This window comes from Gossypium hirsutum, chromosome D04 (assembly GCF_007990345.1).
Source record: "Gossypium hirsutum isolate 1008001.06 chromosome D04, Gossypium_hirsutum_v2.1, whole genome shotgun sequence".
Taxonomy (NCBI): domain Eukaryota; kingdom Viridiplantae; phylum Streptophyta; class Magnoliopsida; order Malvales; family Malvaceae; genus Gossypium; species Gossypium hirsutum.
The window spans coordinates 55,289,126-55,302,769 of record NC_053440.1 but is presented as its reverse complement, the minus strand read 5'-3'; the positions used below and the strand labels follow the sequence as shown (position 1 = coordinate 55,302,769).

General features: G+C 29.8%; 2 protein-coding genes and 1 non-coding gene across 3 annotated transcripts; 2 read left to right on the top strand and 1 right to left on the bottom strand.

Moving 5' to 3' along the window:
- Nucleotides 1-262: 262 nt before the first annotated feature.
- On the top strand, nt 263-4,530 carry LOC107898564 (phenylalanine--tRNA ligase alpha subunit, cytoplasmic). Its single transcript, XM_016824065.2, has 17 exons — nt 263-649; nt 743-832; nt 929-985; nt 1,088-1,143; nt 1,249-1,341; nt 1,419-1,509; nt 1,936-1,973; nt 2,279-2,317; nt 2,521-2,597; nt 2,680-2,764; nt 2,854-2,950; nt 3,282-3,378; nt 3,536-3,607; nt 3,726-3,792; nt 3,875-4,000; nt 4,104-4,158; nt 4,240-4,530. The coding sequence occupies exons 1-17, from the start codon at nt 377-379 to the stop codon at nt 4,291-4,293; spliced, it is 1,467 nt and encodes a 488-aa protein (XP_016679554.1). The 5' UTR covers nt 263-376; the 3' UTR covers nt 4,294-4,530.
- Nucleotides 4,531-5,764: 1,234 nt separating this feature from the next.
- Nucleotides 5,765-5,836, top strand: TRNAQ-CUG (transfer RNA glutamine (anticodon CUG)). Its single transcript has one exon. It is a non-coding gene; the product is annotated as a tRNA-Gln (tRNA).
- A 1,717-nt stretch (nt 5,837-7,553) lies between these two features.
- On the bottom strand, nt 7,554-9,751 carry LOC107898314 (protein RADIALIS-like 3). The gene is made up of 2 exons (XM_016823831.2): nt 9,086-9,751; nt 7,554-7,750 (listed from the first exon to the last, which is right to left on the bottom strand). Exon 1 carries the CDS (start codon nt 9,460-9,462, stop codon nt 9,106-9,108), a length of 357 nt encoding a protein of 118 aa, XP_016679320.1. The 5' UTR covers nt 9,463-9,751; the 3' UTR covers nt 7,554-7,750; nt 9,086-9,105.
- Nucleotides 9,752-13,644: the final 3,893 nt, after the last annotated feature.

Below are 13,644 nucleotides of genomic sequence, written 5' to 3'. Positions count from 1 at the left end.
ATCAGTTTCGAGCGAATGAATACTCCGAGATAGAATGGGAATAATTGAATTTGATTAATTCTTATAAGATTTTAGAACAATTAGAAAATTATAAAAATAAAACCATTTATTTTGAACAGCAAAGAGCGATTAATCAAGTCCGACAACAGATTTTCCAACAAGTTTTACAAGGAGCACATAAGTAATTTCATCTTGAATTTCATGATTTTCATTTGGATTTGATTTTTTTAAATACCGGGAAGAAATTCAGAACACTTATGTATTAGCCCAAAATAAAGCCCAAAATACATTAGCATGCACATTTTTTAGCTTTACACTTATTCATAGCCGTCGCGACCAAATACATTCAGGGTTTGATAGTGGTTTGCATTCAACAATGGCAGAAGAAGCAATACTAGGTTACCTAGCGACGTCCGAAGAAATCCCAGATTCAGGCCAATTCGCATCCCAACACGGTTTCCAACACAACGATGTCGTCAATGTCATCAAGAGCCTCCATGGTTTCCGCTACATCGATGCTCAAGACATTAAAAGAGAGAGTTGGGTTCTCACTGATGAAGGCAAAAAGTATGCCGCCGATGGCTCCCCTGAAGTTCAACTCTTCTTAGCCGTCCCTCAAGAAGGCTCTATTTCTAAAGACGAATTACAGGTCACTGTTACTGGATGTTTTCTTTTTCTTTTTGGTTTGGATCCATAATTTGTAAGCTATTTTCTAACATGCAAACTGTTTTCATTGTTGCAGAAAAAGTTAGAGCCTTCGGTTTTCAAAATTGGTTGCTCACAAGCTGGGAAAAACAAATGGGTCGACATGGGAAAGCAAGTTTCGAGAAAAGTAAAATAGTATTTATGGTTTATGTTTATGGATTCTCATGTTTTTATGTAAATTTTCTGTTATTTATCCTTTCAGATTTGGGTTTTTTTTTATTAGGTTCAACATGTGGAAGATAAGGTCAAGGATTTGCTTATTAGAATACAAAAGGGAGAGGTATGTCACCACATTAATTTACATATGGAATCAATGTGAATGGGTTTAATTTTGTTTGTTCCTTTCAATTAAGTGATTAAAATCGAATTTCTCTTACTCCAGGCACTCGGCAAAGATGACATTAATTCACTTAAAGCTAGGAAGCTTATTGTTGCACAGTGATCATCGAGTCCCTTGCCCCTAATTTTTTATCGCATTTTTCTTTCAGTGTATTTGTATTTTGTTCACATTGTTTATGCTCTACCAATTACATCTTGTTTTAGGACATGGAAAGGTTATTCAGTGAAAAAAGGGCCGAACTATGCCCCTACAAGAAAGAAAGTTGCTACTGATCTGACTCGAGAGAATCTACAGAGGTATTTTACTAACCATCACGCTTTGCTCCAGAGGGATTTTATTGGACCGATATTTATATGTGGTTACTTTCTTTTAGGGGTGACTGGAAGGAGCTAGAATTCAAAGAGTATAACTTCAATGCTAAAGGACCACCTGCTGAAGCTGGCCATCTTCATCCATTACTCAAGGCAAGTATAGGACACTATATTTATCAACTTCATTTAGCTTACGGCAAATATGTAACTGTTAAATATATGTACTGTTTTTATGAACATCGTAATTGTATAATCATTTGCAACTATGTAATCGTTAAAGGTTTATATTTCCTCCATAAGAATGGATAGAACAAAACTTGTCATGGGAGACTATAATTTTTGTGAGGATATATAACCTGGGCCTCCCTTTTTGGTCTGAGAATGACATTATGATTATTCTTCAAGGCACCTATATTTAAATGTGTGAACATCATCTATCATGCACAATATGATGCAAATGATTCTCTTCGGAAGTTCTTTCACTCTGCCTTTTGCTTGATTGAGGCTGTAACTTTTGATTGCTTAGGCATCCGCTTGTCTGTATGGAATTAACATTTTTAGACCTTATTTTATATTCAGGTGAAACAACAATTGAAGAACATATTTCTTCAGCTGGGGTGAGTTTTGAGCTTTATTATGTAACACTTAAATGTGCATTCAGATACTTGTTTTATATTTAATATTACATGGTGATGTCGGTGCTATGAGAACCATTGATGGACGTCAACTTGTAGTGCATATAGAACACTCACTGGCTTGCCTTGATGTTTTTAATTTTCTATGACATTATTATGCTTGTTTCTTTAATATAAAGTTCACTTGACAGTTGTCATTTCTCTGCAAGCTTGAAATGATTATATTTGCAGCGTTTAGTTTGTCAACTTTGACTTTGATATATGTTTCCATTTTGTGTTGACTGCAGTTTTGAGGAGATGCCAACAAACAATTTTGTCGAAAGCAGGTAGTTGACATGGCCGGCTCTTGCTTTTTCATTCTCGTGTTTCTCTGATAGTTGATTTTAAGTGGAGCTTCTTTGAGAAAGCAACATATACTTGGAAGGAACCTTAAATCCTACATTCATGGTCTCATTAATTCTTTCTTTCATGTTTGGCTGGAATAAATTTGTTTCTAAAGTTGGTTTCCTATATCTGTTTCCACTTGTAGCTTCTGGAACTTTGATGCATTGTTCCAGCCACAACAACACCCTGCACGTGATTCTCATGATACATTCTTTCTGGAAGGTATGTTTCAATTGACCGAATGTCTTATAACATGCCTTTACTACTATCTGTTTTGTTACTTATTCGGAGCATTCATTCACAGTTCCATCAACTACAAGGGAACTGCCTGAAGAATATGTTAAGTTGGTGAAGCGTGTTCATGAATCTGGTGGTTATGGCTCCAGGGGGTATGCCATTTTCCTTTTTTCCTGTTACTATTGCTTCCATATTTCACAACCATGAAATTGGTTAATTTGTTTATTCGTTTTTCCAAAAGATACATGTATGACTGGAAAAGAGAAGAAGCAAACAAAAACCTATTGCGTACTCACACAACTGCTGTCTCTACTCGAATGCTTTATGCTCTTGCAAAGGTTTGATTGTCTTCAATCTCCTCACTTATCTCTGTGGTTAGAAACCTCCTTCAACTTGCTGCTTTTTCTAAATTCAAAAGCCTTCTTTTCTTAAGTTTTTGTCATTATCTTTTGAATGAGCATCATACTACCGTTGTAATTACCTGCACTGCACCGTGATGCTTATTGCACGAACAATCCATCAATGATCAGAATCTGCGTTGTATGCCAAATTTGACTATATATTTTATGCTGTCATAATAGTTAGTAGTAGTTGTTGATGTTGGTGGTATCATTATTAATCAATACCTATGAAAGTTAATACTCATTTGCTTTATGATTTCATCTTCAGCAACCTTTTACCCCCAAAAGATATTTCTCTATAGATCGTGTGTTCAGAAATGAATCTGTGGACCGAACTCATCTTGCAGAGTTCCATCAGATTGAAGGTATTTATAAGCTGCATGCATATCAACTAGTTGGTGATTATGCTACCTGGATCCAAACTGGGACCAATATCTATTGCACTAATAGCTGGTTAATGTTTTCATTTGGAATGCATATAATGATTCACTGACCATCTGAAAATTATCTCTTTTGGTTTAGGCTTGGTATGTGACAAGGGGCTTACTCTTGGTGATTTGATTGGTGTCCTGAATGACTTCTTCTCACGACTAGGTAACAACCATCAATCATCATCCTTGATCAGTTTAGTCTTTTACAGTTCAATATATGGAAGCTTGTAGTGTTCCCGGATAAGGTTTGTCACATAACAGTTGGTTTATCTCTTTTTCAGGAATGTCCAAGTTGCGTTTCAAGCCTGCTTACAACCCATATACTGAACCTAGCATGGAGATATTCAGGTGATAACCCACACGCTTCTCTTAATTTTATTACCTATTTGGTAAATGTTAAGACTTGATGGATCATTTTTGTTGTTATCAGTTACCATGAAGGCTTGAAGAAATGGGTGGAAATCGGAAATTCTGGCATGTTCAGACCTGAAATGTTGCTTCCGATGGGATTCCCTGAGGATGTTCGTGTTATTGCTTGGGGACTTTCTCTCGAAAGGTAATATTAGTCTTCTCTGAAGAAGGTTCTGAATAGTGTAACATTTTCCTGAACCAAAATTTGAACCGTCTTGATATTTCTTTCTTGTTTGCATGACATATAGACCAACTATGATACTCTACGGAGTCGATAACATCCGGGATCTATTCGGACACAAGGTATGCTGCCATATTTTCATCTTTCTACATTCTGGTTGTTTTCAGACGGAATATGCTTAATAAGCACGGTTGTTATTGCAGGTGGATCTTAGCCTCATGAAACGAAACCCCATCTGTCGTCTCGGAATTGATTAGATTATTGGTATGTGGGATAATTCCCTTATCATTCCATTCTTCTCTTTTGGTAATTGAACCAAGGATACACCATCAATTCACATTGCACATGGTAGTTTTATAGCATCATATACAACGGAGCAATGGTTGTATTTAACATTTTTGGTTTCAGTTTTTCTGCTTTGGAAGTGACTGATCATAACTTTGCACATTTTGTATTTTATGTTTTTAAAAAACATGTCCATGATTTGGTCTAAATTTAGGCATTTACTGTACCATTTTGTTAAGATATATGTTAATTGAAGCTGTTTTGAGATAAAAGCATCCAATGCATTCCTACTTGCATTGGATCTTTTAATTGTCTGTTTTTTTCCCCAAAAAAATTTCAACATAAATATAATATTTGTATTTAAGTGAATTCCTACATTGGCTTCCAAACCCGGATTGTTTCAACAGCCTAAACTGCAATTTCTTTTTAAGAACTCCAATTTATATATAGAAAGTTGTACAAAAATTATAAAGACTACAAATTATATAAAAATTATAGGAAATTTATAAATAATTACAAATGATTAAAAATAATTCTTAAAACTTATAAAAAAAGATTTTAAAAATATAAAAAGCATTAATTCTTTTCAAAAATATAAAAAAGATAAAGGACTTTTTAAATGGGGAGGGATACACTTTCATAACTTAAATGGTTTAAAAAATTTTATGTGATTAATATTAAAAAATTGTTAAAAATGATGTAAATTCTTGAATCGATCCGGTATTCTTATCATATTAAAAAATTTTTGTTTATACAAAATTTGACATGCATAATTTACATGAATGAACACGAAATATGACAATTAAATTGTTAAAATATTAATTGTAAAAAAAATTACGAAAGAATCAATATAAGTGGATCCCTTCCCGTTTTAAATTATTTGTTTGAAATTAAAAAAATTGAGAATTTATTATTTGTTTGAACATGTACAATTACACCTATAGGTTCATCCTAGCAGAACTCAAAAAAAAAATCTAAAAATTCAGAATTTATTTTGAAATCATTTTTTTCGAAAATATCAAAATATATAAAATTATTTTTAAAAAATGTTTAGAAATAAAAAAAAATCGGAGATACATTTGGTCTTGTTAATTCTATATGTGCATCTTTTACCATTTTTTAAACAACTTTTTACATTTTTATAAATTTTATCTGTTTTCTTTTATAAATTTATACAATTTTATATTTGTTAAAAAGAATTTTATATATTTAGAAAAACAGGTGATAATAATGTAATGTTCTCTTAAAGATCATGTAATTACCTCTTAATAATTTAAAAAATAAATTATTTAACGAATTTCAAAATTTTTAAAAATTTATTAACTCACGTGACGTGATAAACATTTTATATTAAACAAACCCAAAACCATATTGCCATAATTTTAGATCTTCATTGTATATTATGTACTTAAAAAAATATATTGAACGTTCATAGCAACAAGTGGTTCCATGGTCTAGTGGTCAGGACATTGGACTCTGAATCCAGTAACCCGAGTTCAAATCTCGGTGGAACCTTTGCTTCTTTTTGTTTTTCTTCCATGGGTCTATCGAAGTTCAATTACAGATACATTGAAATAACATACTATAATTTTATTTGTTGCATCAAGGAACTCAACTTAAATTAACATCATAGTTGTTGTAATAATTAAATGAACGTTAATTCAAACATAATGAAAATAAAATGCATATATGTATAATATTATATTTATGGGAGAATATTTAATATACCATCGGTGCATAAATTCCAAGCTATTATAGGTAGATAATAACATGTCTCAACCTCATTCGTGTCCCTGCCTCACAAGTTGCGCACTCCCGCACGAGACCAGCGCCCTAGTTTAGATCAACTAGACGATATAGATATTATACTTGTAGAGTTAAGACCTTTTGGTAGCTTTCTGATTTTATAGTTATTTTATTGTTTATTGCGTTTTCCCAACTTTGTGACTTTCTAAACTCCTTGTTCTAGTTAAAGGATAATCGAAATTTGATCTAATAAATTACTGAGACTTAATGTGTGCTTATTTCCTCTTTGTTCTTTAGTATTAATGCGTCTTCTGTTTGAATTACAATTGTTCAAGTTTATTAAATATATTATCAGTATTTGATAGCTTAGGATAATTGTCATGTCAATTAGAATAATTAAATTTATATCTGTTTAATTAATTCTAATAATTTTAACCATTAATGTTCATCAAGTCAACCTTAAAACCTGAATTAAACATTAAAAAATTAACATTTTTACTGTTAGTACAAAAATATAGAACTTTTGTCAAATATAAGTACTAAATTGAGCACACAAAAAAAACACAAATACTGCATTAAAAAGAAGTGTCGAACTCAAATACCTAATAATATATTTATCTTTTTAATTACCCTAAATTGAAGTACTGATATAATAGACTAAGCTTCTTTAAATATTTTTTTATTAGTTGAATTATCTATATGTTTTGGGAAATTATTTGCTACAATATCAATTGAACAGATAATACGATTAAAATGTACCATAAATATCTGTACTCTTTACAAATTTAGAATTTAATTCTTGTACTTTTATTTACAAGATTTTAGTACTACTTTTTGAATTTCAAATTCCAGTTTCAACTGTTAGCACTGATAAAATCATTTTGTTAAATTCAAGTTTATTATGAGTTTCTTTTAGTTACATGACTATCAAGTGAGTATGTTTTTATTAATTTAAAATGTCACATCCATAAATTTACTAAAAGAATTTAATTGTATTAACAATAGAAACTAAAATTTGAAATCTAAAAAATAAAAAAGACTAAATACGAAATTATTGATTCTTTTTATCATCCCAAGGATGGATTGATTTTATTTACTTGAATTTTAACTCAAAACATAATTATTTATATATAGTCTTATTAGAATAATTATTGTTATCGGCGCAAAAACCAAATAGGTTTGGGCTGGATTTTATTGAGCTCGCAGGAGTAGTTCGCAAACAGAGCTTGCTCTCTTGCGAAGTTACACATGTCAGGTCTAGAGTAGGGTACGTGTTTGTATGCATGAAACCTACTTAGCAGACCATATTAATGAACAGTAACCCCCCATATCATATAAATATACAAACACCGCCATCTTAAAGAGACACAGAAAAATACTCAACAATCTAATTATATACGCTCTTATTTTTATGATTTTGTGTTTGCATGCATAATTTGTAAAACCTTATATTATCAAAGTTCAAATTAAGAAATGGTGGAGAAAATAAGAGGAAAAAGAGATTATGGTATTGAAAAATAGATAATTTTCATTACAGTTCATGAAGATAATAATAATAGAAGAAAAAAAAAAGAAAAGAGAAATGGGGTCTCATAGCATTGAGAATAAATATATATGATATTTAAAAGTTAGGCCACCAGTCTTGGACTTCATTGCAACTTAAAAAAGATAAAACTCCTCAGCCTGTAAAAATACAAGCAAGAAAATTTAATAGAATATATATCAGCTCAAAAAATAGTATATAAAACAAGCACAATATTCTATATATATATATATAAAGTAAACTAATGGTTAAGATGACTCCATCATCCTCGATTCACTCTTCACCGGTTTTATAAGATTTGTACTTGTGAGAACTAAATTAGGTAATATGTAAATGTTGAGTACTAAACTTGTTATTATACTAATTTTAAAGGTCGTCATGTTATTTTTCCATTAACGTTTAACAACTAGTGATTAAAAAAAGAAAAAAAAACTAAATAGTTGAGTAATTATTTTGTAATTTTTCATGGGCCGGATTTTATCAAAATTTTAGACCCGTTTGCTATGTCCGGTCCCAGCCCACCCAAATTAATTTTTTTATATTATTTATATATATAAAAATTTAAAATGTAATACTAAAAAATACTAAAAATATTAAAATAAATGTTTTTCACCAAATTTAAAATATATATTTATATTTAAATGACATTAAAATAGGTGTAACTTAACAAGTAAATACCTCTAAAATAGTAACAAAATTAATAATAAAACAAAAGTTATACAATATCCAAACAATAGTAATAAAATAATGAACTGATAACAAAAAAATAGAAAATAATAATAAAAAATAACAGATTTAAAAAAAATATTTTTGCTAATTTGGGTCGAACTGAGCTGGATCAAAAGATTTTACCCAACCTCCGACCCATTTTTTAAACAAGTCTTATTATTTTATTCAACCTGTAATTTTTACCAAAAATCTCTGATTTTTCCGACCAACCAACCGATGATTGGCAGTTCTAATTGTAGGGTAAGGAAGTGGGTTTTCACAAACTGAAATATCAAATGGAGCACATGATATTTTGAAGCACTTAATCACTTGTCATATCTTTTTTGACTTTTTCTAAGACCTTAATTTTGGCGTTATGTGTTAATTATCCATTGATTTATGTTTGGTTATAACTTACTCCAAGTCCTCCTACTTCTCTTGCACTTACAATTTAGTCTTATTTTTTTCATTTTCAATTATAAACAGTATTAAAATTATTCTATTAAATTAGTGGTTACATAGCTACGAAGTGAATATTTTCTTTATTTGAGAATGTCATACCAAAATTTTTTTAAAAAACAATTTTGATTGGACATGAATTTTTAAATTCAAAAAATAAAGAGACTAAATTTCAAATGTGTAAAAGATACGGGGACTTAGAGTAGATTTTATCCTTTATATTTTCATAACTTTAGAGCCATAAAAATTGAACAGATAATCCAGTTGAAAACCATGCAAACTGGTAGTAAATTTACCATCCCCATTACCTTTTCCTTTTCCTTCTCGATCACCGGCCGCCATTGCCGCCGCCGCCGCCGCTCGACTTATATTTGGGAATCGGAATCCGACCGGACTCGATATGTTCGAGATCTTGGATGAGGATTTCGTAATGTCTCTTAACTTCTTCAGCAGTTTTATTACCACCAACAGCCTTAGCAACATTTTGCCAACGATCTGGTGTATCTTTATCGAACTGTGCCAATGCTTTTTCGAACAGTTTGTTCTGTTTTGGGGTCCATGTTGGACCTGAATCTCTGGAACGTAAAGAGCTTGAAGCCATTACCAGATTCAAATGTAAGAAGAAAAAACAAAACAAGATGAAGCAAAGATGTGTTTTTGTTTGGGGTGCTTGAGAGACAGCCATGAATGCTGTATTTATAAGCTATGGGGTTTGAGCTTGAGCCACTTGGGGGGAATCTATATGACTCGTCTTCATTAAAAACCACATCTGTAAGAGAGGAGCTGTTTCCTTGAGACAAGCAAATTAAGTTAATTAAACTACAAAAAAAGGACAGCCAAAAACTGGGTTTTTGGATGTTTAATCCTGTAATAATAAGTTGGGACTTGGAAGATTGAGATAAATCTTTAAAGAAAACATATGAAATTGGTTAAATTTTGGATAATAGAAGACAAACAAAACTTGATAAATCTAGATTCTTATTGGATGATTTTATCACCCAATGGAATAGCATGCAAGTTTAACCTGTCTGTAAGGCATGACTCGGAGATTTTTTATTATTATAAAATTGAGGGGTTAAAATTTAAAAAAATTGTATTAAAACCGGGACGAGCTAGATAATTAATCCTTCATATTCTGTAGGCCAATTAAAGGATAGATGTACTACAAGTTTTACAGTAGGCGAGGTGAATTTTCTAACTTTTAAATGGGCCAAAATACAACCTTTCCATTTAAAACAATCTAGAAATGGATTGAATTGAACTATTTATGTTTGAAAAGCACTAAAATAATTATTAAACTATTTAGAAGGACTTCTTTTTTGGCTACGTCCCTAATCTAGAGTCGAGTCAGATTGAATCTCAAATAAAGTGAAACTCTTCTATTATTCTTTTTTTTATTATAAAAATTGGTATCCAATTTTTTATCGGTCAATCCAACAAACGCTAATTAGCTTGTTTTTTTATGTTAATTTTGGGTTTTTATCATTAGTGTAGGTCATCTTATGTTGAAAAATATAGACATAACATATATAACAATCATAATTACATGTTATTATTTATTATTATAAAAGATTAGTTCAAATTTAAAGTGATCTAATTTGATTAAAGTTTATTGAGCTTTAGTTATTAGATAAAGTATGGGCCAAATATGTACGGATACATTAGTAACTAATTTTTAATTGATGATGGGCTGATTAGAAATTATGGTTAATACGCAAAAGTCATATATTAGGGTTATGGTTCCCAAATCATACATACGTAACGTTTCTGATATCTAATCTTTAGAAAAGAGAGAGCCACATTCTCTGAATTACTTGTATACTACTTTGGAAGATCAAAACCGCAAGATCAAAGATTTCAAGAAATTAATGGATTTAGGTACACTTCCGCATTTGGTTTTGTTCTTGATGATTTGATATGATAGATCTTGGTTAATAAAATTTTATATCAGATCTGGTTTTACGATTCTAACACCTTAAACATGTTACTTGAGTTGAAGGGTTAAATACGAATATTTTTTCAATTTTTGTATATTTAAAGAGAATTATATCTTTATATTCAATAAAAATACTAAAATTCTTCTCGTTATAAAAAAATAAATAAATTAATTTCATAGTAGAATGATTTTCTATTAAAAATCTTATTTTTTTATATAGTTAAAAACCGTTCTTTATAATTATTATAAGGTAAATATGAAATAAGAATAGATAAATGATGAGTTTACCTTGATACTAAATTTACCGTTTTATCTTCATATTTGAAGATACATGATGATGGAACCCTTTGATGAATGACAGCAGTGAAGTGAAATTAAAAAGAAAATCCTATCTGGACACTGACCATACAGACAAGAAAAGTGACTGAGCATTTTGATTTGTCTTCAGATCATTGGTGTTTGAGCTTCTCTCAAACAGTGTTCCAAAAAGCTACCTGAAACCCTACTCTACTTATCTTTTTTCATCAATTTATCATTTCCATTATTTTTTCTTCATTGGATCAGTCAACTAGAGCTGCTAGTTTTCTAGTTGGATAAGAGGATGAATTCTGTGTCAGTTGATTGGTTAGTAAGGTGGCAAACTTTTTTTTTCCTTCTAAAAACTAAAATTGTAAATATTAAAATTCCAACTTTAAATTTATTTAATATGTTATAATAAACACGGATAATGACGGTAGAACGATATCAAAGTAATAAGAAAATATAGATTTTACGTGAAAAACTTTTTTGAAAAAAAATTCTAAACAAAAAAGGAGAAATTCACTTATATTGAAAAAAAACAAATGATACAAGAGGAGTTTCGACTATATCTATTTAAGGGTTGAAAAACCCTGTTCTAATCAAAATCAAATAGAAGAAAAACAGTTCTATACGGATTCAACTTATGCTGAATGGTCGACTCTCGGCCCTTCGCCCCCATAGATCCTTTTATTTTGTCACTATATTTATTTATTTAATAAGTTATGAGATTCGGGTCACACAAACTCTGATATGATATTAATTTTTAGAAAAGAAAAAAAAACAATGCATAAATTAACTGAGGTTTTGAGTTCATTGCTTTTTGTTCTATGAATTTCGTAATAGAAAACTTGATTTTGGGTAAAAGTATTTTGAAGGTTATTGTATTAGGTCTTAGATTACATTTTATCCTATTTACTCAGAGAAAATTAGTTTTTATATGTCAGATTAATAAGTAAATTGATTATCTCTAATAAACAATTCATCCATTTTTTGCTGATGGAATAACCGGACACGTATACCTCATGTTGACGTATAGAGACCAGTTTTTAACATTACAAAATGGATAAAATTTTTAATAGGAAGGCCGATTTTATCTTTGGTCTAACACATATAGATTAATTTGTCCATTTTTAGTAGAAAAAACAAACTCTAATCCGACTCTTATTATAAGAACCTCCATAATACTTTTAACGTTGATTCTCTCGTTGATATTTTTTTTTCTAAATATAATAAATTAAAATATTATTTACTAATATCACATCATTGAAATTATTTATCAAAATATAAATTTTTATTATTAATAATTCGAGTTTCCATGAAAGAATAAAACAACACAAGGTAAAAGGAGCACACTTACCCCTATGATTTTAGGAATATCTATCTATCTTTCAAGTTGGAAGAAAATATCATAAAACCCTTGAAATCTATTTATTACATAAATCTAAAAATAAAAAAAATAATTATATTATTGTTATTATTTGCCTATGCATTTTATTTAATTTATATTTTATTTTTAAAATAAGATTAAATAAATTTATTTCTTTTTCAAAAATAAAATTATGATTTTGGTGTTGATTTGATCATTGATGTGGATATTATGCTGAAAAAAGACATTGGAAATGTTGTTCATTTTGGACCATAAAATGATTATTGGGTCATTGTCTTGAGAACCAAAGGACAAAGATATACTGGTGCGAACCAGTAAATTACTGGTTATATGATAGTGATTTTTCAGAAATTAAAAATCCCAATTATTAATTTCCAGCCCAATCTGATCTTTCCTACTGTTTCTATGATTTGACTTTTGAGTTTATAAACATCTTAATGATTTTAAGGGATAATATACATGAATTTGGTAATTAAGTTTATTTTGTCTCGTAAAATTAATAATTAAATTTATTTTAATTTTTGAATTTGGATTAAGTTAAGATTTAACGGCATGATCAATGTATTTGAAATATGATTGAATTAATTGGTCAGATCGATAAGATTAAAAATTAGTTGGTATATCGGTCCAAACAAAATGGTTAAACAGATTGTATCAGAAATTACTTAAAATCGATAAAAATAGAAAGTTAGTAGTTGAATAGGTTGAACCAGTTTAATAATTTTTTTATGAATTTTTAATTATTTATTTAATTATTGTGGGTCTAGCGGTTGAGTCGATTAAACCCGTTGAATTGAAATTAGTGGTTTGATCGGTTCGATTTATTAGAACAATTGTAACACAACATCACCTGAAAAATTATATAATTTTTTTTTAATTTTCAAGTGATGATATGACATAATCTCAACGAAACTTGAATCTAGTTGTTAAGTTTGAAGTTCAAATATTCCGTAACAAAAGCTTTGGGTTGTGAATCTTGTTATTATAGTTCATATACAAAGAACAATACATTTAAAGCTAACATGTCTTGAAAGTTAGATTGGATTGGATCAAGTAATTGGATACCTTGAAATAAGGAGATCGAATCGTAATTGCATTGAAGAATGATCTTAAAATATTTTCCGAATATCTTAGACTTTATTAATATATTGTGTATATTATTTTAGTTGCGATTTAAGAGGGGAATTGATTGTAATTGATCTAATATGCAAGTCTCGAAACTTTATATATTTGAGAAGACTTGT